The sequence below is a fragment of the Labrus bergylta genome, chromosome 8, assembly GCF_963930695.1.
Source record: "Labrus bergylta chromosome 8, fLabBer1.1, whole genome shotgun sequence".
Classification (NCBI taxonomy): domain Eukaryota; kingdom Metazoa; phylum Chordata; class Actinopteri; order Labriformes; family Labridae; genus Labrus; species Labrus bergylta.
In genome coordinates this window covers 26,248,796-26,272,849 of record NC_089202.1, presented here as the reverse complement: position 1 = coordinate 26,272,849, position 24,054 = coordinate 26,248,796, and the positions used below count along the sequence as shown (strand labels likewise).

At 40.3% G+C, this 24,054-nt stretch overlaps 1 protein-coding gene across 1 annotated transcript in view; it reads right to left on the bottom strand.

Annotated features, from left to right (window-relative positions):
• The window catches only part of cep192 (centrosomal protein 192), a 39,333-nt gene that overhangs the window by 12,102 nt on the left and 3,177 nt on the right, over positions 1 to 24,054 (bottom strand). Inside the window, exons 6-38 of the mRNA XM_020638527.3 lie at positions 23,527 to 23,668; positions 23,331 to 23,446; positions 23,129 to 23,227; positions 22,786 to 22,938; positions 22,502 to 22,652; positions 20,949 to 21,166; positions 20,627 to 20,749; positions 19,357 to 19,512; positions 18,178 to 18,445; positions 17,916 to 18,065; positions 17,760 to 17,824; positions 15,972 to 16,193; positions 15,560 to 15,701; positions 15,340 to 15,422; positions 14,952 to 15,245; positions 12,766 to 13,618; positions 12,503 to 12,620; positions 12,084 to 12,240; positions 11,073 to 11,757; positions 9,931 to 10,122; positions 9,555 to 9,703; positions 9,219 to 9,449; positions 8,934 to 9,059; positions 7,156 to 7,296; positions 6,013 to 6,076; positions 5,713 to 5,852; positions 4,762 to 4,854; positions 4,282 to 4,400; positions 2,997 to 3,194; positions 2,455 to 2,545; positions 1,885 to 2,064; positions 1,467 to 1,727; positions 321 to 442 (exon numbers count right to left, since the gene is read on the bottom strand). Coding sequence (XP_020494183.2) covers positions 321 to 442; positions 1,467 to 1,727; positions 1,885 to 2,064; positions 2,455 to 2,545; positions 2,997 to 3,194; positions 4,282 to 4,400; positions 4,762 to 4,854; positions 5,713 to 5,852; positions 6,013 to 6,076; positions 7,156 to 7,296; positions 8,934 to 9,059; positions 9,219 to 9,449; positions 9,555 to 9,703; positions 9,931 to 10,122; positions 11,073 to 11,757; positions 12,084 to 12,240; positions 12,503 to 12,620; positions 12,766 to 13,618; positions 14,952 to 15,245; positions 15,340 to 15,422; positions 15,560 to 15,701; positions 15,972 to 16,193; positions 17,760 to 17,824; positions 17,916 to 18,065; positions 18,178 to 18,445; positions 19,357 to 19,512; positions 20,627 to 20,749; positions 20,949 to 21,166; positions 22,502 to 22,652; positions 22,786 to 22,938; positions 23,129 to 23,227; positions 23,331 to 23,446; positions 23,527 to 23,668 — 6,302 coding nt within the window. The remainder of the gene's footprint in view (positions 1 to 320; positions 443 to 1,466; positions 1,728 to 1,884; positions 2,065 to 2,454; positions 2,546 to 2,996; positions 3,195 to 4,281; positions 4,401 to 4,761; positions 4,855 to 5,712; positions 5,853 to 6,012; positions 6,077 to 7,155; positions 7,297 to 8,933; positions 9,060 to 9,218; positions 9,450 to 9,554; positions 9,704 to 9,930; positions 10,123 to 11,072; positions 11,758 to 12,083; positions 12,241 to 12,502; positions 12,621 to 12,765; positions 13,619 to 14,951; positions 15,246 to 15,339; positions 15,423 to 15,559; positions 15,702 to 15,971; positions 16,194 to 17,759; positions 17,825 to 17,915; positions 18,066 to 18,177; positions 18,446 to 19,356; positions 19,513 to 20,626; positions 20,750 to 20,948; positions 21,167 to 22,501; positions 22,653 to 22,785; positions 22,939 to 23,128; positions 23,228 to 23,330; positions 23,447 to 23,526; positions 23,669 to 24,054) is intronic.

The following is a 24,054-nucleotide window of genomic DNA, read 5'->3' as shown; positions in this document are numbered from 1 at the left end:
GGTGTGTGTGATGAGCTGGATGGCCTCAGGTGATTTTGGATTAGCAGCACGGACAAGAGCAGGGGGTGGCCAGGGTTGCCTGGGCCCCAATATGATCGTCTACCCCAGGTGAAAAATAATAAATTAAATATTGGAGCTGTTTCACAACAGGCTGCAAGTAGCACTCTTTGTAATTCCATGTTGCACATTTTGAATATTTAAAAATGTGATTAATCATAATTAAATAGTTCATTGTTTGACTTGAAAACTTTTTCTAAATACCAGCTAACATCTGTACTTTACTGACAAAAACAACATAAAAACTGTTTTTGAACACTCACCTCCTGTACTGTTGCCTGGACATCTCATCTCCGCAAAACAGACAGATTGAAGCAAGAAGGGCACTCCCTGACAGACTCAGGGAAAACTCTCTTTGGGTGGACTTCATTAGCACAGTAATCACCTGAAACATGAACAAATGGTATCAGAAAGGTCACATATAAGAACATACATGTGAGGCAGCAATACACATAAGGAAGCAAAACAATGAGGCTTTTGTATCATTATTTAATTGAAGTAAAGATAATTAAAATGTATTAAAATACTGTTAAAGAACATTGGACAGACACTGAAAAAAGCAGCTTCATGTTGTAAAAAGACATGGGATGTTGGGGCGGGTCTCAGGCTATGCTGCTGCTTAGATAAGCTCATTGTACTTCTGGATTCGTTGGCATTTGGCTGTGTATATTGTACTTGTGGATACACACAAGGACATATATGGCGTATTTGAAATTTCTCTTTACACATGAAAATTTATATCTGCAAACTACTTGCACATATGCTCCAAGTTAAGTGGTGTATTTATTTTAATTTTAATGAATGATGGTAATGCACACACGCTGCCAACTAAAAAAAAATGTTCACAAAATAAATCTTGAAAAAGTTTCATGTAGAGGGGCTACAAGCTGCCCTGTAGTGTAGCAAACATCAATATAATTTACGTTGTTACTGTTTTTGTAACAATTTCCTCCTGTTTTTGGAGGTCAAATGAGTTCTTTTTTTTTTTTCCATTTGCCTTTTATTTTATTTATCCGCACAGAAAAAATGTCTGAGGGACTATCGCCAGTTTTAAGATAAAATTTAATGTATGTCTCAATCGAAGATATTTCATTGGGTCCAACCCAGCAGATATAGAAAAATGTGTAGATCACTTGTAGAGTGCACTCTTCTACCTCTTGTTAGGCTGCACAGTATAAAAACATGTAATTACAGTGTACAATACTGTAATAACAAAATGAAGTGCTAAATTGTCACAGATTCATCCAATGGTAGCAAATAACTAACGGTCATTATACTCCCACAGGTGGATGCATGTTGTTTGAGAACGCATCGCTTGTTTACATAAAATAAAATGTATTTTTGCCGTGTTTACAGTGATTGCTCACACGGCGACAACGCTGAAACTGTGATTAATTGGGCAGCCCTACCTCTTGGGTCCTTTCCTTCAGCACAAACTGTGACGGAGCCAGGCTGATCACAGAGGGTTCCATAACTGTTCGTGTCTGCACGTCAGAGAAGGCCACAGCTTTGATGAAAGCTGCTCTGGAGCCAGTGTTCCTAACGCATAGACACACTTTGCTGACGCGACTAACAGCAATGTCACTTAGTATTGCTTCATAGCCATCTGCCTGTTTCCTCTGGTCCTCCAGGATGATGTTACTGGTCCCACCATAGCCTGACAGTGGAATCTGATGGGGGAAATATAGAGACCAAATTAAACTGTAGCTCAGGTCTTTCTAAGGGAAATGGAAAATATTGAAAAGGAAATGTGGACAGAAGACAGGAGAGAGAAATGCAAAGTAAAAGATGACTATAAGGGATAAATTGAAAATGTGGCATACTCACAGTGAATTTAACCCCAGGCTGTGAAGGCCGGACTCCGGACTGTTTGATTTCCAGCTTGGCCAACATGCAGGCCACTCGGGTGGGAGCAAAGAGCAGGTGAACAGTCACGTCTTCCCTCGGACGAATAGACAGCTCCCCATGTCGGGTCAGGCGCTCTTCAGGACTGAACATACTCTGGAGCTGAGGGAATACAATGTTCATATACTTCAAATGTAAACAGTGTTATACTGCTTAGGCAGCCAAATATTATCACTTTTAAATGATGAATGCTTATTTAAAACAGCATAAAGTAAAATGGAAAGGACACAAATTTCAAATCATATACAAAAGTCAACACAATTTACAGAGAATAGGCTGTTAATGGGATTTTGGGATGTTGAAATTCAAATTTCAAATGTGTCTGATAAATCCCCACTTATTTAGTCATGTATGATGAATTGTTGGTAATTTAGGCAACAAAGAGCACAAACAATAGTGGAAATCTCTGCAGTTGCTGCAATTTGGAATGTATAACAACTTAAACTAAAATAACAAAGATATCCATTTCATTATTAAATGAATACAATCTACCTGAAAACAGTCCTGGTCTTGACCACGTATAAGCAACCGTAGCTGCTGTGTTACGTTTGTCGAGTTGTTCCTCAGGACCAGCTTCTGTTGACTGAGAAAAAAAGGCAAATGTTGATTATATTTTTAAAATTGTACAGCGATAAAATTGGTATCTTTGATAAACTTTACCTTGAAGTTGAGAGTCATTCTATAAATATCTTAACTAGTGTTGAATAGCCAAGTCAAGCCTTGACACACTTAAACCTCTAGAGATTACAAACATTCAAAGAAGCTTTAGCTGTTTCTACTTTACCCCCCTTCAATGAGAGTAAATGCATTGTGTGTTGATGATTATGTTGAAATAGCTTCTGAGGAAAAACACTCCCAGTAGACAAACCTCTGTCCCTCTTCATGAATAACATTATACAAGCCTTAATAGAATAAAGTGACCAATGGGCCTTAAACTTCCTATCGATTACATTTCAATGAATTATTGATTGCCAGTGTTTTCATGTGTTTTTCATGTAGTAGTGAAATTAATGAAAATCCAAAAAGTTGCTTACACAGCTCGTCCCAAAGTGACCCCTCCCCAGGCTACAAATTGTTTGTTAGAAAGAATTGGTGGAACATCCGCGGCCACACCAGGACCAATGACAGCAGAGGAGGGAAAGGCAGGTTTCCTCGATTCCTCTGGGATGACTTCTCCTTTCATCGTTACTTCATACTGAGGACCTGATGGCAGCACTAGGATGGTGAGAAGGCTGCAAAAACAACAAGAACATACAGAATACAGATTATTTTCTCTCCTGATTTATGAGGGGAGACTTTAACTAGAGGTGTCTAGAATCTCTGAGGCAAAATAAATCACAACTGTTAGGATTAAAGACACAGATTGATACTGAATAAATACATTTTTTTACTTACTTTTTCCACTTGTATTCCAAATATGACGATGATATATATTTAACTTTTCTCAGGGACAATGTGTCATAAAATCATTACTATAAATAGGTTAAAATAAGTCACAAGGCTTGTTCTCAACAGTCATACTTGGACGTGTGAAGTTTGCAGCTATTAGTAGATACCTTCTGTGTGGATTCCCCAGAGGGTGTAATGGAAAATGGTAAATGGACTTGAAGATGTAGAGTCCTTTTCTAGTCTTCAAACGACTCAAAGCGCTTTTACACACCTACCCATTCCCACACTGATGGCAGAGGCTGCTATGAAAAGTGTCCATCAGAAGTAACTAATCCCATTCATATGCCGCTGATAAAACAGGGTGTTAAGTTTCTTGCCCAAGGACACATTGGACATGTTGCTCCAGGAGACGATTGGCTCTATCAACTGTGACACAGCCGCCCCAAAAAAAGTATTTTCTTTCGATTCAGATTTGTGATATGCTGGTACTAGGAGCACGCTTTAGACATGCTAACAGCACATTCTGTACACGAGTCTTTGTTTTTTCAGTAAAATCTGCGAAATATGACCTCCTTCTTGTTTGCAGTAAGAGCTGTATGTTGTAAACAAACCCACCAGCAGTGAGAGAGCAGCATCAGTAGTTATAGGCCAATTTAAGTTGTCTTTCCTTTAAGTATGCATTAAACATTATTATTAAACACGTAATTGACTAATCTACAACAAAAAAAAAAACTCTGTGATGCCAGAATAACAAATTGCTGCTTTTACAAAAATAACTGTTTCATTAGGACATTTGGAACAAAGATGTAACACAACACTCTTTATCAGCTAAATCCTGGTGATTTTAAATACGGACCTGTTGAGAATTGGATGAATAGACTTGACTTTTCTCAATTGCAAAATCTTTTTACAGCATAATAACGAGTTTACCTTTCTCTATATTTCCTGCTGCTCTGAGCTTTGAAAGAGACCATGATGCCTTGCTCCTCTCCCACTCTCAGATACAGTTCATCAGGTGTCACTGAGAAACTGTCCTCAGCATCGCTGCGCTATTAAAAAGAATGAAGGAGAGAGAATGAGAGGGAATATAAATGACTACAAGAGGGAAAAAAATACAACAACAACAACAACAACAACAAGACAGAGATGGAAAATAAATAGATTAAAGATCAGGTTGGTTAGAAAAAAAGAGGAGCCAGGAGAGAACAAAAGAAGAATAGTTGAAGAGCAGGGAGAGAAAAAAGTAGAGCGCTAACAAGAGAATTAAGAAGTGAAGAATTAAGAAGATATGAATAAGTTGCCCCAAATATCCAGAAATCCCTAATGCTGTGTGTCACAGTCTGGGCTCAAAATGTCACTGAGGCTTACCCAAATCCCAGGTCTAATAAGAAAAGTAAAGGTCAGGATTACCTTGAGTTTCAGCTGCACATCGATGTTTCCTGCATTCTTTAATGGCAGCATCTGTTGACTTGATTTACCCAGTGGAGCAGACAGGCTGACAGTCTAGACAGAAGAAGTGCAAAAAGCAGTTGAATGCCAACTCAAAGTAAGGCCATGACAAGGTGAGAAAAGATTGAAACCCGATGACTCAAAGGGTATTTTTAAGTCAAATTCAAAGTCAAGTATGTCAATCTAGAAGTTTCATTTCTCATGTCTGTTGACATTATTCTAGAGTAAATATGATGTATGTCTGCAGGTTGGAAGACTTTTGAGTACAAACTTCACTCTAAAATGTAACATCAGACATAACGTTGCAAAAATCAAGCATTCTGTATGGATTGGCTTTGAACTTAAAAATCAAATGTACACATTTCACAGTGACTGATCGGGTGCGCTTACATGTACTTTAGACAATGACCAAGGTTTACAGTCTGACTATGCAACATTTTACACATAAATGTAGCAGAAATCAAGTTTATCCTCTGAAAATAACTCTGTGAGTCATTACTGTCTACAATGAGTGTGACACCCGAGGACTAGAGAAAAGAAGAATAACATACTATACTCACTGCTTATTTGAATTTCACGTAAGCGTTTTTAGATCACGGCCATTTCGTGTAAATTTACATGCAGTGTAAAGCTACGAGCAAACTACATAGCACTAGTATTAGCATGCTAACAACAATGCAGCGTGAGTTGTTTTTGTTTCATACTGGTGCTCAAGGGCGACATCTACTGGATCAAAAAGTTGCACATTCTTCCTTTAAGGTGGTTACTAAAATCAAGACCCATTCTCTTCACTGCCTGCTGCAAAGTGCAGCTTACATTTTAGGATAAACAAAATAAAGGATTTGCAAAGTATTTGTGGGCAGTGCTACATGAGCAGTCGAAAAAAAAAATACAACTCAACAGTTAGACTACCTGCAGGTCCTTCGGAGCATGAACCCTTGCAGTTCCAGACCTCGCCCTGAGGGGTATACTCCTAATGACATGGCTCGGACCTGGAGAGTCCACTTCAATGTCCACCCGAGCACTGTACTCATCAGCTGGGCCGAGGTCTTCTGACAAGAACCAGCAAAAAAACAGTTTGGTTACCAGAAGAAAAAAAAAGTTCTATGACTGTACCAACAGCAGAAAATGTAAATGTAAAGATAAAAAGATAAGATCTATTCGATGGTAAGGGGTTAAGACACATAAAGATGAAATCTTCAGGTTAATTACCTGAAGAGGCTGTGTACTTCTGAGGGGCTCTGAAGTGAACCCAGACCGTGAAGCCCTGCTGATCCTGAAAAAAGGGAAAAAATATAATAATGAATGTTAAAACCAGTTTCAAAGCTCTATAGGTGAGACTGGACATTTGAAACTAGAGAGGATTTCCCATATACACTACTGGAAATTTCTAAAGAAATTTCAGCGCAGCCTTCCCCGGAAAATTTCCAAAGTTGTTGTTCATGATTGTCCCGCACTGTGTGAAGTTTTCCCTGTTGGACAGGAGGGGTCTCAGGCATGATGTAAAAAATATGCTGGAGTCGTAATGTTCACAAGAAATCTAAGATGACAGGCAATGCAACAGAGTAGGACACTATGGTGACAGTTTTTGACTAAATATCAATGGTGGGGATGCAAGGCTCAGAGGCTGTCAAAATTAGATCTGCACATTTTAACTAAATACATGATAACACACATGCTGGATAGTTTATACAAAGGTATTTTGGTAAGAACAAGTGTGTGTCTGTGTACTCTGTTCAGATTTCATCAATGAAAATAATTAATTTTGTTAATTTTTAACAGCAATGTATCACCTCTCTGTGTGCAAGTCCTGGAGGGGCCTTAGCCTTTCTTAGATACTAATAAAGGTAATAAAAGCTCCAAGGTAAAAATGTTTGGAAACACTGCCACTAAAGAGCAGATAAGAACAAGAAAACAGTATAAAGCTGCTTCATTACATACAGGATGATTGCAATGATGTGGTGAATTATTCTGACTTTTACCTGCTGTGTTCATATATTGGCTCACCCTGACTTCACCAGAAAAATTAAAAGGGGGCTGGCAGAAAACAATTTGACCGTTTACTTTACACTTGAAGCTGACCCTGGAAATTTCAGGTAACTTTTAGGGCTTTTGTGCTTGTCAGAAAACACCATGGGCCACCTGTAATACCTTAATGTTCTACACATCTCAGTTAGAAAAAAGAACAACTATACACTGAACTGAAATCAATGTTATTATTACTTTTTCATGGGTGAATATCAAAAGAACCTCAACATGTTTAAATGAATATGAAACAAGAACACACCCTTAATATGGAATAAGACAATTGACCTAAGTGCTGAATAAGGCTGTAAACATTTTGTTGATTATTACCTCTCCGTAGCTGGCATGCATCACATGATTCATCACAGAGGGAGAAGACCCGGTGGTCATGTGTCCATCCTGTTGAGTTGCCTCAGACGATGCTAGAACAGGTTGCTTGGAGAAGGTGAAGCATCGCCAGGCTGTAGCGTTCTAGAGAATGAGATATATGAGGTGAACCCCTCAGATACTATTCATCACATCAACTGCTGTTATTTTGCTGCTATCCTGGAAAATAGCTTTTTACTCTACAGGCCTGATTTAAGCAGAATGTTGTACCTTTCAGGGTTGTCAAAATACCAGAGTTTTAAACATTATAATTAGACTCTTAAAACACAAACAGTGTAACTTGTTTTGTTTTATGGAGATAAAATTGGAAGTCCTCTGCACCCAATATTGGGTTGTTTCTTGCTTTTAATTACGGTACCAAAAAATGCAAGCAAAATCATGCACATGTCTAAATTGGAAAAATACATTTAGGAACCTCCTCTGCTCTCGGTCTCTTTGTGAGAGCCAAGAGCGCAAATTGCAACGCACCTTCATGAGTCGCCGAATGTCTTGAGAAATGTCATTACTGGGTATTTGATTATTTTATTTGAAACAGGGCAACATTGAGTTTTGGATCTAAACATTTCCCTGTTTAAATGAATTTGCTCATTGGGAGCTGAACTGTGTGCGCTGTACGGACTGTTCTCCCCTTTTTTCAGCAGTTAATTTTTTTTTTTGTCCTGCACCTGTATGCATTTTGCTTGGATGTGCCCATTCTGTTACAGCATCTTCCTCTATCCCATTTTACAAGCCCAGCACAGTTTCTGCAGATGGATGTTCATGAATCAGGTTTTAAAAGGACATTTTTTTCTTGCCATGATGGATTAATATTGGGTCTTTGTAGATAATATAACTATAAGTAAGGTCTTTAACCTGCTTTCTGTAAAGTGTCTTGAGATAACATTTGTTATAAATTGGCACTATACAAATGAAGATTGATTGACTGACACTAGTTTCTCAGTATTTGCCAACCAGTACATTTGTATGGGGGTTAGCGCTGTTGCATAACAACAAGGAGGTTCTTGGTTTGAATCCCAGTCAGACAGGAACCTCTCTGTGTGGAGTTTGCATGTTCTCCCCATGCATGTGTGGGTTCTCTTTGGTTACACCGGCTTCCTCCCACAATCTAAAGACATGCTCGTTAAATTGGTGTGAATGTGAGTGTGGCTGGTTGTCTGTCACCCCGCGACCCCGAACGGGAAAAGCGGTAAAGATAACAGATTGATGGATGGATTTGTATGGACCACCACAGGTACCGGTATTTCTATTTCTCTATCTGTACCTAAGTTGGTTTAAATACTGTGGATCATTAAAAAAAAACTGAGATTTTATCATTTTAAAAAAGTATTGAAAACTATCAAAGTATCATGTAAAAAATACTTATAGATTTAATTTAAAAACTTTAAACAACTTTTGATCTTTACTTAAACATTTCCATAACTAGAGGACAGCAAGTTGTTTGTATTTATCTTCTCTACAGATTGTCACCAGATTAACAACATATTGAGGGTTTTCTTTGTTATTATCCTTGGAGATAAATTGCGTTTTTTTGTAAAGGAAAATGCACAAATCCCCTGAGACTTAACAAATGTGCACTAGGTTGTAAGATTGCACAGTTGTTTCATGCAAGAACAACACACTACCACTAGATGGCACTGTATTACAGTTCTGGCTCAGCAGGTATGTATACTATGTGTCCTAGGTGGTCTAAAAATAAGTAGAAATGTATGCAGTTGACTCACTGCGCTGATGACCAGGCGGATGGGCATTGTAGCATGAGTCCGGTTGAGCAGTGTGACAGGAAGTGATTTGGCACTGCCTCCTGGAAGGTCTCCAAAGTCTAGACAGCCAGATTTACCTACTTCAACCTGAGAAATAAGAAGATTTTAACTTAGAACTAATCAGTAGATGCATAAATAGGCAACTTGCTTCCTACAATCTCTTTATAGATAAATATGAACTTGTTGTGTTGTACTTTGCTCTATTTCTTTAGAAGCAGATTACTTTGTTCAGGAGTGATATCTCACCTCTAGTGCAGGATTCTCTGCTATGGCAACCAGCACGACCCTTTTAGCAAAGATATTGGCCCTGGCAGCAACCTCTGTTTCAGCAGAAGCAGGCCATGAGCAAACACTGAGAACACACTGATAGACGCCAGCATGAGGCGGGATGAACAAAACCTTCTGCTCCTCCGTGCTCTTCGGGCCAATGATGGTCTTGTTTTTGATTATCAGCCATTGGTACGGCAAATTGTCAACCTGTGAGGAAAATGATCTTAATTAACTTATTGTTGAGTGGGTTATGATAAAGGTTTTTGTACATCGTTTTAATTATATTATTGGCCTGTTTGTTTTCCTGATCACCTTTTCTCCATCAATGGCCAGGCTGCTGACACTGATAGACACTTGTTGCCATCTCTCAGAGGGGTTGAAGAGGCTGAGTGAGGTCTGAGAAGCGATGCCTACACAGCAGGAGTGGGGAAACCGCAGTTCCTCTGGTACCATCACTTGGCCTGAGGATGACAGTGCAATGAGGACACCTGATACATGTAAAGGCTGGAAAAGCAGTATGAATGTGTGCACCAGACATTGACTGATCCCTGTATGTGAGAAAGGATTCCCCACAGATATGACTAGTAAAAGTAGAACATAAATAAATGAAAACTGTTCAATAAATGTCTCATCTCGCTACAGTTTAAAAGTCTTTTTTACTGTCAAACATCACCAAGAACACGACTACCTTTAAGTTCCTCAAGACCACCTCCCACAAGGGGCTCAGCACCAAAATGACCATAGGGTTTTCCCATCATTCCCATGTCCTGTTGGCAGTGATGGGTTCTAGGGAGGTTATGGGACCCAGCAGCCCCAGGTATCCCCAGTGGACCTGATGGGTGATGGGTGTGTCTCACCATGAGATTACTGTTGGGTATGCCTGAAAAAGAAAATAGAGGAAGCTTTATCCATTTGTCAGTTTTATTTTATGGATTTAAGGCAGAGGTAGAGTGAGTAGTATTTGTCAGCTCAAGGTTTGCCCTCTTCCCCTGATTAAACAAGCAAGGGGGAGAGCAGCAGAGGTTGTCTGAATAGGGTCATTGACAGTCACCTCAAGGCGCAATATTTAAATCCCTGTGGAGTTTCATCTTCAATCTGAATGTCGCGGAGGGGTAATGGGGGGACAAACGTTTAATAAATGAATAAACAGCAATTTTCTACAGTGTCACCCTCCTTCTGCAAAATAATATATTACTAAATGTTTATCATCTCTTCTCATATTTTCAGTCTGACTGAAGCAGACAGCCAGTGATCATTCCTTTTTGTGCAGATGAAATATCGCGCTAAATGCCCCCTTTTCGGTGATCCTGCACAAAGCCTGAGCTAAGAGATAAAGTTCATGACCAGCCTTGTGATACCCAATATCTCTAACTACAAGTTCAGGCTTTATCAAGCCAGCTCACTCAAAGAAAGCCTGGATACATTGAACTGGCTTCTTTGTACACCCATCTGGCAACTGATTTTGTTTTAATCCAGAAAACGCTTATAGCAATTCTGACAGTACAGAGACAGAGAACAATGTGACTTGGTTGCTATGCTTTTTGAGTCCTTAAATGCACACACTAAAGTAAGGCTACACAACACTTGCCAAAATTATTGACCCAAAAATATCTCCCAAACCTAGCCTGATATGATATTACAGTCAAAGGGTGGGCTCTCTGTCTAGATACAGACACACAAACTTTAAGTGGGTCATACGTGATGATACAGAGGGGGATTATTGTTCAGTTTACAGATGTTTTGTTAAGGAATTTCTACCCATTATGCTGCATTATTATATGTGTATACCATCAAACAAAGGTCATTTGAAAGAAGCGAGAAAAGACATGCCTGTAGAGGACATACTGAAGAGACCAGTTCCTGTTCCATGATAAACACCAGGATGTAATGAAGCCTCGGGTCCCAAATACTGTTGAGTTAGCTGAGGATTGAAGACAGGGTGTCCAGTGGGGAGGGACTGCACATCTCTTTGGTGGGGAAGGTCGATAAGTCCAGGACATTGGGGCTTAAAGCTAGGGATTGGCACATAGTGAAGTCCATCTGATGAGTAGGACGGAGGCATGCCAAGGCCAGCACCGTACACAGACGATGACACCGAGCTAGATGCTCCCCACTGCTGGGAGCTCTGTGGAGCTGCAGTGCTGCTGGTTTGTGGAATGTTGAGATTACTGCAATAGCCCGAGTCCACTTTAGTGAGCTGTCGTACATTGGATCCAGAGAGGGGGCCTTGGTTCCTGTAACCTGCTGAGAGATCACCAGTTCTGTCCCCAGGGCAGTGGTAGTTACATTCACTCTGGCTACGAGTACAAGTCAGAGCAGGACCACTACATGAGGGATCTGGGCTTTTACATTGTTGTTGTGATGGTAGTGGGTCAAGACTTTTAGAATGCTGAGGTTGCATCTGGTCCAAGCTGGGCTGGCGGGTAATATCAAGGTTAGTCTGTGTATCCTGTTCCACAGGTGGAGTCGGACTGAATCTGATGATGGTGGTGCTGAGAGCCATGGTACAGTTATTCTGTGAAGGGCAAACAACCAGAAACATTATATACAACACGTGAAAAAATGTCAACAAAAAAAATGCAACGACTCAGGTTTCAAGGGCAGACGTTTCTGAAAACGTACTATAGCCTATATGATTGTCATACTACACCACTTGAAATGTACCATCTTGAAGAATATATAATCAGAAGTGTCTCTACAATAGTGATCAAGGTGAGGAATATGTCAGGGCTGCACAATATTTTGTTGAAGCTTTTTATATTCCAAAATACACATTTTTTACTCCCAATACTGTGCAGCCATACTTTACGGTTAGTAGTACTTGAATTTCACATTCTATACCTTTTGCCTTGCAGGTGTAGGTATGACCGTGCCGTCATTCATTGAGATGTATGTCAGCCTGCTGATACTAGGGCTGGAGCAGGTAGACTGAGGAGAGAGGTCTAACACTGGACATTTGTCTGCTAGACCTCCACTGGTCGACGCCGGGGACCCTAAACTATATATATACACACATGAATAATACATGGCAAAAAATGATGCAAATGTCCTGTTTTGGTTAGTAATACTTCTCATGAGGTGAGCAAAAGAAATGTGAATTACAACTGTAACAGACAACAGAGTAAATATACAGGATTGATGTTTATGAAGAAGGATTCAAATACATTTTCAGCTACAAAAGACTACTACTATTGCAGTTAAACAACAATTAAAACAACGTTAAGAACTTGATTCAATCGGGTTAAATGATCATATATTACCCGTCAGCACTGGGGATGGACGTCTGACTTGGAGAAGAGTGAGTAAGCGGAGAGGTGGACGGTCTGAAGTTACACTGGGTTTCCTCTACACATGGCTCAGAAAAACCTTTCGGCAGATCTGAGACACAAAGTGATTATTAATATTCACATTCATGTCATCTCAATATTCTTAAAGAAGAAATGTGTCTGATCGTAGCCAATGTGAAGACTTCCTATCATGCATGTTTATATCAGAGACCATATTCCTGTTTTTCTTTACTCACCAGATGCAGTGTCTTGTGGAGGCTGGGTGTTTTGGAAAGAGAATCCAGCATGCTTCTCGAAGGAAGGATAAGAAAGTGAAGCAGCCTTGTTGTTCCTGGAAAGCGCTTTCTTCTCCGGAGAATAACTGGGTCTGTTATGCTGCTGCTGGCCTGAACTCCTCAACCTCTGTGTCGGAGGAGAGGAACCTTTAATGTGAGGCAGTCCTGACTGCCTGTTCCTCCTTCCTGGTGAGGTTCTTTGCGAGCCAGATTGTGACGTTTCCAAGCAAGACCTCATATTGTTTGATGCATGTGGGTTCAGCTCTCCTGCCTTGGCTACGTTTTCTGTGAGGGTCTGGCTTGAGGAGCCACAAATCTTGGTGGCAGAAGAAGCGTAATTTTCATAAGCTGCCATTTTGTCTGCGGGGGTCTTGAGATTACAAGATTGCTCTAGACCTACAGATCTTTTGCCAGAGCTGAAAGATGTACTTGAACGAGGAATAGAGCTTCTTCTCGAGTCAACTTTATGACTTTGAGATGATGCATTGGAAAGGGACACCGCAGGTGAGCTAGTGTTCAATGTTGGCCCTCCTCGTCTGTCTTTTTCTCCAGTTGTTGTAATTGTAGGTTCCTGTTGAGACCTAGTTGAGCTCTCCTGTTCCTCAGGACTGACTGCCGGGGGGTTCCTCTGAGAGCTCAAGTTCTCAGCCCAGGTAGTCAGGTCAAAGGTAGTGTGTGCCACAGAAGCATCACTGCTTACTGACATATCAATCTTTTTCAGATACTTCTCTATGTCGAATGCACTCAGCTCTCCAACACATGTGCTTCTCTGGAGTGTGTCCATTAGTGCTCTGTGATCCAGCTCATGAGGGATCTGCGAAAAAGAAACAGAATGTTATTCATTTGAATTGCTCTTTGATATGTAAATGTAAATTAGGGGTCACTCTCAATAGCTTGTTGACAGACTTATGTTTGTGGCAATTTCCTACACCAGCACAAATTTGTACATTTCCTTTATGATGTTCTGAAGGAGAATCCTAGTGGGTCATGAGTGATAACTCAGAGGGATTATTCTCGTAGGAGTCTCTTTTAGTGTTAGTGCTGCAAACTCCTGGAATATTTTACAACAGGACCTGAATTTGAGCACTTTTTTCCCTTATGGTCACTTTAGAAATATTATTTTTAACCGCCCAATACCTGACTGTAACTGTTTTATTTGATTTTAATTGCTGACTTATCATTGTAGTAAATTCAAGCTTTTTAAATAATTTTAGTGCATATATTGGATTGTTGTTATTGCTATTGTACTGATTTTATTTTCTGTGGTAGCTTTATCTCATTTGGTTTAACTCGCTGTTGTCATTATGTATGTTTTCTCGACATCATTGTAAATGAGGGTCGACCTCAATGATCTCTCCGAGAACTTAAATAAAGGTTGATGATGATGATTGGTGATGCATCAGTCAACCAGCAGGTGACAGAATACCGATGATTTTCAGCCATGATTGTAGACAGGCTGGTTCTCACAAATATAGCCAATTCTGTACAGATCTTACAATTACACACTCAAGCCGTGTTTCATGCCATGCACGCGGCGACACAAACACGAACACATACACAAGCCAATATGTTGCCGGTGTGGATGTGAAGTGCACATCAGCAGGAGCAAACAATTCTTTGCAACAACAAATACTGTCACTTAGGTAGCGAGAGAAAGAGGCAGGAGGGGAGTTACTGCAATATCCTCATGAAGTAGTCAGTGATTGTAGTTATTTGATGGGTAATTCAGAATTCCTTCAGGAGTCAGGGAGAATGCAGAAATGCAATTCATCTATCTTCCCTTCCATCATAAATTAAAGCATAAAAATACACAAGAACATAGGAACTAAAACATTGACACTAAACATTTTCTGATGCAGATTTGTCTAGAGTAAGAAACAGAGATGGTCATATAGCCTGTTTTGTTTTTGCTACCAATAACAGTTCTCAAAAGAAAATCAGAACAGTATTGGCAGGTCAGGCCTTCAAAAATAAGTTAGAAATCGGACTCAGCCAAAGAAATTGCACTCAGGGCATCTGTGGAGTCTCTACAATGACTTTAAGTAACATGTAACATAACTGGGAACAATTTAGTAATTCATGTCTAACTTTAAACATGTAAAATAAGTAAATAAAAGAACACTTGTGAAAAAAATCCAAAGACTCACAGGTTCAGCTGATTGTGGTCCGTCTGTGCAGTTGATAGCGGGTCCACCATGAGCTGTTGGCTCAGGTCGAGTCTTCACTCTACTCCTCTTCGACAGTTCCACGATCATGGCAGCCAGCTGTGATGGGTCAGTGCTGATGGACGCATCAGCAATGGCCGAAGCGATTGTGCTGATACTCAGCATCAGATGGCTGCTGTTGTTTTCGTCAGGGGAGACGCAGCTTTGATTACTCAAGTTTGACTCAGAGGTAGAGCTCTCAGTGTGGCTGGGCAGGGCAGCTCTATTAACAGGTTTCTGAGGAGGGGAAGTCAAAATTATGTCAGGAAGTCATAAAGCTGTGCAGTAGGGGTTATATTTAGATATCAAGACAATACAAAGTTAACCATACCTCCTGTGCTCTTGGTTCTGAGTTGGTATCACCTTTGGGTGACATCCTTCCACCAGGTGCCTCAAGAGTTTTATCCAGGTCCTCTGCAGTGAGCCAGAGGAGACGATGAGAAACATGCAGAAAAGCAGTCTAAATCAATTAAGCTTAACACAGACTATATCAGCATTGTAGTATGAAATTAAAAATAATTCTTGATCCTCAGCAATAAAAACAAACAGACCTGGGTTGAGTGTCTTATCGGCTTCACTGAGTTCTGAAGTGTCATTTTGAAGTGAGCTTTCTTTAGCTGAGAACTCTGCAGGATGAATTAGGGCGAACGGTTCCCTCTTCTCTGGAGAAGTTATAACGTAGCCAAAGGAGGGCTGGAAAAAAAGAATCAGTTATTAATACAAGTTTCTTCTCAGAGGGACAAACAGGAAAGAGACACATAATAAAGGAGGTTAACTTAGGATTTGTTTGTATTGGTATCAGTTTCGCCAATACATCCAATAAGACCTCTTCAAACAATGGGTAGGATATCTTTGAGTATGCAGGTCTATGTTGCATAGGAAGCTTGTAAGTATTAACTCTTAACAACCCCATGAGAACTGCAGAAAGAAACAAAGTGTTTTTTTTAGCTTTAGTTCACTGACCCGTTTCACTGCATCCTCATCACTGTTACCCAGGCAGCCCAGGGCTTCAGAGCGTTGTCCAAAGAACTGCCCAAAAGACAGTCGCAGGTAGCTTTGGTCTCCCTGTTTAAACTCAGAGGAGACCTGGGAAGCCCTCATTAAGATATGGCTGTTGGTAGGATGCTTCCAAGATGAGTCACTGGTAAAGGTAGTGTTGTTGGAGGCAGGTTCAATCTTCTCCTCCTGTGAGAACAGTGTTTCAATTAAATCACAGGTGAGGTCATTTAATAAATATAAATAGTGAACATCATCTGGCACAATATTGCAGCGACATTCTTCACTAAATTATCCCTTATTTGTTTGATAATCTGATCATGGCCAACAATATCATCCAAACATATATTGACATTTCTTAGTTTGTTAATAAAATCATGCTCTTTGGGCACTAAGACATACACAAGCCAATATGTTGGCAATGTGGATGTGAGGTGCACATCAGCAGAGGCCAACAATTCTTTGCAACAGCAAATACTGTCACTTAGGTATTGAGACAGAGAGAGGCAGCCAGGGGAGACACTGCAATATCCTGATGAAGTAGTCACTGATTGTAGTTATTTGATGGGTAATTCAGAATTCCTTGAGGAGTCGGGGAGAATGCAGAAATGCAATTGATATATTTTTGTTTTAATTTACATACTGTATATAAAGACACTTCCATCATAAATTATAGCATAAAAATATAGGAACTAAAATGTTAGACAAATATCCATCCGAAAATGTTTAGTGTCAAGAGTAAGAATCAGAGATGGTCATATAGCCCGTTTTGATTTTTTTAGGAAAATAAATAAAATAAACTGTAGAAAGTCAAAACTTTAACATGAAATATAAACTGAATTTTCATTTCTTAGTGTGTTAATAAAATCATGCTCTTTGTGCAGTATGCCGAGTCTTCTGGTGCAACTAAGAAAGGTTTCACTAAAAATCTGAATTATCCGTTTTCCAAACAAAGACATAAAATGTGGTAAACATGCATGAGATCTTGCATTCACAAGAAATGCACAAACTGAACATATTATTCATTTTAATATACAAGACATTCATTCGTTTTTTTGTAGAAACTTGCATATGGATTCTTGGGTTACAGCCAAATATGCAGTCTGGGATACAACAGTGACAATGACCTTTCAATTACAGCTATGTCTTGATTACATCTGTGATTGTACCAATACTTGACTAAAAGGTAAGTGATCCTCAGTATAAGGCCCTGTGTCCACCTAGCAGAGAGGGCAGAAAAGCGCATGAGGCTGTGTGCTCGGGAGCGCTTACTTGAAGTGTTGCATGTTTGAAAAGAAAAGAGCTGAACACCCGTCCTGTCTCTATGACAACAGTCTGTTGACAACAGCCGCTGTATGACCGACATTGCTCCATTGCTTTTTACTGTGCTTATATATTTTTTTAGATTGTTTTAACCCCTCCAGAAATAGAGCCAAGAGGATAAGGCTACAGGTCACAATCTGTAGGAGGCAAAAATACAGGGAATATCATGCATTGGAAAAGAGCGACAGTGACGTCAACGGCGCCTTTTTGAAATGTTGAAAGATATTCAACTCCAGCGCTTATCCGCCCCCATCATGTGTTTTTTTAATCATTCCTATGGATCTTACCCCTCCGTGTAGGGATCTCAACCCTTCTTCCGTAACGGCCTTATACCAGAGGTATTGCAATAACTTAAATGGAATTAATAAACCAAAAACTTAAAGACTCCAGCCAGGGCTATCACCTTTAAAAAAGAAGGGGATCAGTGTTTACCTGCATGAATTGGTGCTCCTTTTCAAATTCCTCTTGATCTTTGACTATCTTTTCCATAGCATCATCTGAAAAGGAGACAAACAGGTTCATTCATGAATCAAGCAAAACACTAACAATGACATAGAATTCTAATAGAACTAGAGATTTGCTACGTACTGGGAGAAACAAACTCCTCGGTCGGAAACTGTTCGTCCTTCTGTGATGTCTTTCCATCAACCTCTTTCTCAAAGGAGGAGTAATACGCAAGGTCTGTCACCCACTGCCCTTCTTCATTCTGGTACACTACACCCTGAGTCGCATTCGCACCTAAAAAGAAAAACAATGCTTTTAACATACAACCCTGTACATAGATCAGTTTTTCATGTACCTTCTATCATCTCAACAAATGTCTGATTTAAAGTTCTAAGATAAAGCTGACCTTGTTGGAACTCCAGTTCCATGTTGTCTGGGCAGTGGTTCCACCCATCATCTGAATCTTCTGGGTCCTGGTGAAAACTCTGGGAGAAATACTTGGGTTCCAGGGAGGTGGAAAGAGGATTTTCTTCTTCCTCGCTAGTGCCGCCTGAAGCCTCAGCACCGTTCACATCCCCACAGGGCCCATTCCTCAGTCCCAAGGAAGACCTGGCACCGTCAGGCTCATCTACTCCTTCAGCATCACTCTCATCACTACACTCTGGAAGCAGAACCTGGGAGATAGTTGACAAGGTCAGTCAGCTAAATGAATATGAAAACTTCCTCTATTTGAAAAAAAATATATATGAAAAAGTGTTTTAATGGACAATAGAACAAAGAGATTAAAGAGGAGCTGCTCCATGAACTCCCCAGTAGGTGAAATTGTGCAAAAGTCAAAACCCAACATACATATATGGGTAGTTTCACACTAGGGACCTGGGCCCGGATCAGGGTATGCTTCACCCCAAAGTCTGGTTTCTTTGATAAGTGTGCACAAAAACGTACCACACTGAGGTACCGTGCCCGAGTCCACTTGAAGAGGGGGTCTCGGGCACGATTAATGTGCACTCGAGTACGGTCTGCGGGAGATGGGAAAGCAACCATGCTCAAACAAGGAAGTGAACTGCTATATGCTCCTGTCACTTTAAAAACCGCCATATCCACGCAGCACGTTCCCGTTTCAACCTCTGAGCTGCACGGTTCATGAGGAAGTAGGGTTGTTGTTGGCATCTCAGAAAAACATCCCCAGTTAGCAGGATGGACTGAGTCTGCGAGTGGTTGCCAAGGTTGCTTCTCCTTTTATTTGGCTTTTTGGCAGATGTGCAAACTCGACCAGTTTAGTTAAAATCCAGACTTCTGATGACAATAATTTTACAAGCTTTCAAACGCAGTGAAATGGCTTGAAACACTTTTCAGCGAGAGATGTGATGCTGAAGGCATTTGATTATAGTGTAATAAAACTGTGACTGGCATGCCTCTTTTGGGTAAAATGTCACTCATTTATACCAATATTGGAGTCTAGTGTGGCGCTGAACTTAAAAGGAACAAATATAAGCAGCCAAATAGAGTCAAACTAAAATAATTGTGACTATGTTATCACCCAATCAGTTTTTTAGAAAACAGATTTTCCAGGTTATGGAGATACCTGAGAGAGGTGGAAGCTCCCCTGGGTGCCTTGAAGGTGAGAGAAAGTTAAGTTTGTCGAGTCCTGATGTCTCTTGAGTCCAGCTCCAGGCCTCAAGTAGGCTGAGTCCAGCAATCTGTCAACGGTGGGCCCAGAGTCTGTATTCTCCATGGCATCCTGGCATTCATTGAAAAAATAACTTTAAAGAGTTTTCATTGAAATGTTTGAATGCACACTACACTCTGCAACTTTTACTTTATTTGTGCTCATTGGGAAGTGTTTCATGTCTACTTGTTCGTGCAACAGTCCACAGTTAAGCTATTTTCTCCACTTGCCTCATTTACATGGCAAAAACAGATTCTTTCCATTAAGCCTGGCTCACACTGCAGGATAATCGGGACGATTTGAGCTCCGATTCTTCCTTCCCGACAATCGCAACTCAAGGCTGCTCGGACCCAATTATCTGATCAGATTATCTTGTAGTGTGAGCGGTACAAAGATCCAATCTTAACGTCCCCGATCTGCCCGGCGATTTATTTCAAACATGTTTGCTATTTAGAATTTAAAATCTTGAAGATTACATCAAGAAAGTGTCCAGCAGAAGTTGTGTGTGACTACAATACAGACAAGGGAGAACTGTAGTCATGGCAACCAGCGGCAAGACGCAACCCGGCGGTTTTTTCCCCCCGGTACAGATCATCAGTGCAGCACTTTTCTGAAACTTGTTTCCATACATCTACAATTGTATCAATTTTCCTCTATCCTTCAACAACTTCCACTTCCTTCTCTTTCACCAACCGCGGTCCGTTGGAGTTTTCAAATGAAACTTTATTAACAATTGTCAACGCTCCGTCCCGATTTCACTCATACAGTGTGAGCTCTCCGGCCATGCCCGACAATCGGGTCGTACAGTGTGAGCACGTCCATCTGAAGGTCTGGTCGGGCGTGTGAGCTGACATGACACCCTGACTTTTATACAATCGGGGGAAATCGCAGTGTGAGCCAGACTTTAGGATTGCATTTCTTTTTAAACAGACGGAAGCTAAAACTGGCCAAAAGATACCAATTGTTTTTATTTGAACAAACGATTCTTGTTCTAATAATGACACTTTACCCCAAATCTAAATCTGCCATTTCCATTTCAGCAGGTCTTGAATTCTCCAATTTATTTGAAGTCATGAATAAAATATGCATTGATTAAAATGCCTTAATAGTGCTTTCACACACACGAAAATTCACATGCGCAAAAACGGCTTTAATGTCATCAGAGTTGTCAAGCATTTGCACTCACCAGCGCCTCCTGTCGGTCCAACACCATGCTCCAGTTGACAGGAGCAATTTTCTGAGTTCCCCCCGATGCTCTCAAGGAGGAGCTGGCCTCTCCAGTTCCTACAGGACCCACACGGTCACCCATCTGCAAAATACCACACAATTCAATTTAATTTAAACATTTTGAGACTTAAAGTTTGGAACAGCGACTAACAAATATGTCAGTTAACATTAATGATACCACTTTTCCTTTTACCTCATTGTTATCAGAATGCAGCCTGTACTCGGGTGATAGATTACTCTTGTTTCAGAATCAAAGTGCACAAAGTGAGCCTTATTCCTACCTCAGTATGTCTTGAGACACCGTTCCTTCCGTGCACTGGCAGATTATTCAGACCGCTGTCCTCATCTTCACCAACAGCACTGCTACCCACAATCCCCAGCCCTCGCAGGACATCGTAAGTGGTCTGGACGTTAGTTGCTGGGAGAGGGATGGTTGAAACTCCACCGTCATTTCCACTTTCCTCACTCCCGCTGCTACCATCCCCACCTCCTCCATCTCCTGGTGTTACACAATGACAAAACAAACAAATGGTCACGGGAGAAACTGAGCAGATTGATTTGTTGGCAAGATAATCGGTCTTTAACTACGAAGAAACTGCCCCTTGTATAATGAACAGCAACCCTCAGTAATGTTGGCAGGTATGCGCTCGGTGTCTGACCCGGTTAAAATAAAAAGAACGCCAAACCCACATTTTTAAGATTAAAGGAGGCTCTCCCCATTTCTCTTCCTGATAATACTGTATTATAAACAAAACATCGGTGCTGAAATCATGAAACCTTAATGTCAAAACTACTTTTTTGTATCAACAATCAAGGCTATAAATGTGCGATAATGCTACATACACCCGTAGCACATCATTTTCAGGTAGTATGTAAATGCTTAAGTGGTTAGGCTACAGACCCACTGATGACCTGATGATGCATGACTGTCCTGCTGTGTTAAATACATTCATAGTGGCTGAAATATCTTACACAAGTTGAGATTTAGTTACCGGTAAGTAGTTGTTTTTTCTTTTTTTTTCAAACATGTGAGAAAACATAGCAATATGCAACCATGTAAAAAGTATACTTGTTCATGACATCCTCTGTACTTATATTTTATGATGCAACTGACTGAAGTTGCAAGCTAGTTTGCAATCCAAGCAAAAGCAGGGACCAAGAAAGTAAAAGCTGAAACAAAGGTTTCTGGTAAACCAAATATCAGAGCCCAACCGATTAATGGGCCAATATTAGCTCATCCAGATATTTCTAGATTTTATTCACCAGTCAAATGGCATTTTATTTAGCGTGTGCTATACGGATTAGAACAAGGATTATCCCTCTCCAGAGTGCTAAGCGGTGACAGTTACTTTCAAGATTTGTGTGACCATCTTGTCTTCATTATACTCCTTTTCCACAAGTGTTTATCTGCATTTGAGCAAACAACGCAACAAATGTGTATTTACCGATCTCTACAGATCAAAGATAGGTGTAAGAAAGATATCAGCAGATATATGGGGGTTTTTTTCTCTCCCCAATATCGGTATAACGGTATCAGCCCAAAAATTCATGTGTCGATCTGTCCCAACCAAATATGTCAAGTACCGGCTCTGCTGTCAGAAGACTGACGGATGTTGAAGCTTTGCAGGGCTGTGCTCAAGGGCACAAAAAATGGTAGCAGCTGCAAGCATGTTCAATATTTCAGACCTCTGCTATATTTACAATACTCAAGTAGACAGATGAATTTGTAATTTAGTTTTGCTCATTCACTCAAGTCAAAGCAGCAGAGAAGAATATTTAAAACAAAAACAAAAATAATGCATTGAACAACGGTCATTTCAGTGAGACATTGCACCTGGGACCGGGAGGTTGATGACTTGTCCCTCAGCTGATCGTCTGTGTTCAATCCCAGACAGAGATGGACCGCCCCGGCCACTGGAAGCCTCATCATCAGAACTCCCTCCCTCTAATCCAGGCCTGAAACTGGGACGATGACTCTCTCCAACCTGTACCAGGATATAGATTCAGAAACACACGTGAATAGAAATAAATAACAAAAAGCAAAATTCAGTTTTGCAGTAAAAAAAATAATAAAATAAAAAAAAATCTGAAAACAAGCAGGTTTTTGCCCTTTTTTACCAGTTGCCTGGAGGTGCTAGGCAGCAGCCTTGTTCTGGAAGAATTACTGTTCCTTCTGGCAGAGTCTAGCTCGTCCTCAGTGTCCTCATCACTGGCAGGACACGAGTCCATACCTGTAGCAGCCAGGCGCACATTCGGCATCTGAAAGTCCTCCTGAATAGAAGTTACACAAGGTAGAGGTTAGACATTACAAAAATAACAAAAAGGACTCAACCTAAATTCAACATGAAACACAATTAATGTGTTTGATGGGTGATTTTTATGAAATTGAACTGTATTTTGAGACAGTAAGAGCCAGAAGCAGGACACAGTCACAAGACGGTAAGAAGGCTGATGTGCTCACCTGATTGTAGTCATCAAGGAAGTGGTGTCTATGGTGGTCTGGCTCTGTAGAACTCGGGTTGGATATGTCATCAGCAGTTGTTGGCAGTCCCTGTGAGTACTAAAATACATTAATGGAGAAACAGAGAAAATAACATTAATTTAATTAAATAGTTAAATAGAAAATTTTAAAAAAACTATTTGAAAAGGACAAAGCGTCTTACTGATGCAGGAATCTCCTGGCCCTCCACTCTTCCCCTCTGCATGGCAGGAGGCACCAGCTTATTGAAATAGAGCTCCAGCTCATCATCAGGCAGATCATTTGAATCAATATCATCATCTAAAAATCAAACATCATAAAATGAGATAAGCATGTCAATATTGCACATGGACACGAGTTAAATTAAATAAAAGTCATACCTGTGATATCACTGGTAATGCTGTCGACAGACATGAGCTTTTCATTTGCCAGGAAGCTTGAATTGCTGCCACTGAAATGGTCACTATCCACTACTTCACTCTGCACGTTGTCCTCCTCAGCTGTGGCTGGAAAAGGCTGAGTCTGTATGAATTGCAGAGGAGAAAAAAAACACAAAAATATAGCAGCATGATGAATTGCTGATGATGGATTTTGTTCTCCAGATACCTGGAATATATATGATAGAATTAAGAAAAGCTAAAGTTAGAAACAGTCAGGCTCACAGTCCCCAAATCTAAAGAGCTAAAGAAAGATACAGAGGTTTTAAGTGGAACTACTATTTAAGCATTTTTCTAGTTTTTATCACCGGGTCAATTTGTTTTGAAGAGAATCAAAGACCTATGTGGGTAATTGTTATACAGATTTGTTAACAGTGGCTACGTTTACTTGTGCACAATTTCTTCAATCTGATTAAAATCATTACAATTGGGGATTCAGATTTCACTGTTTACATGGACACTAAATAAAAT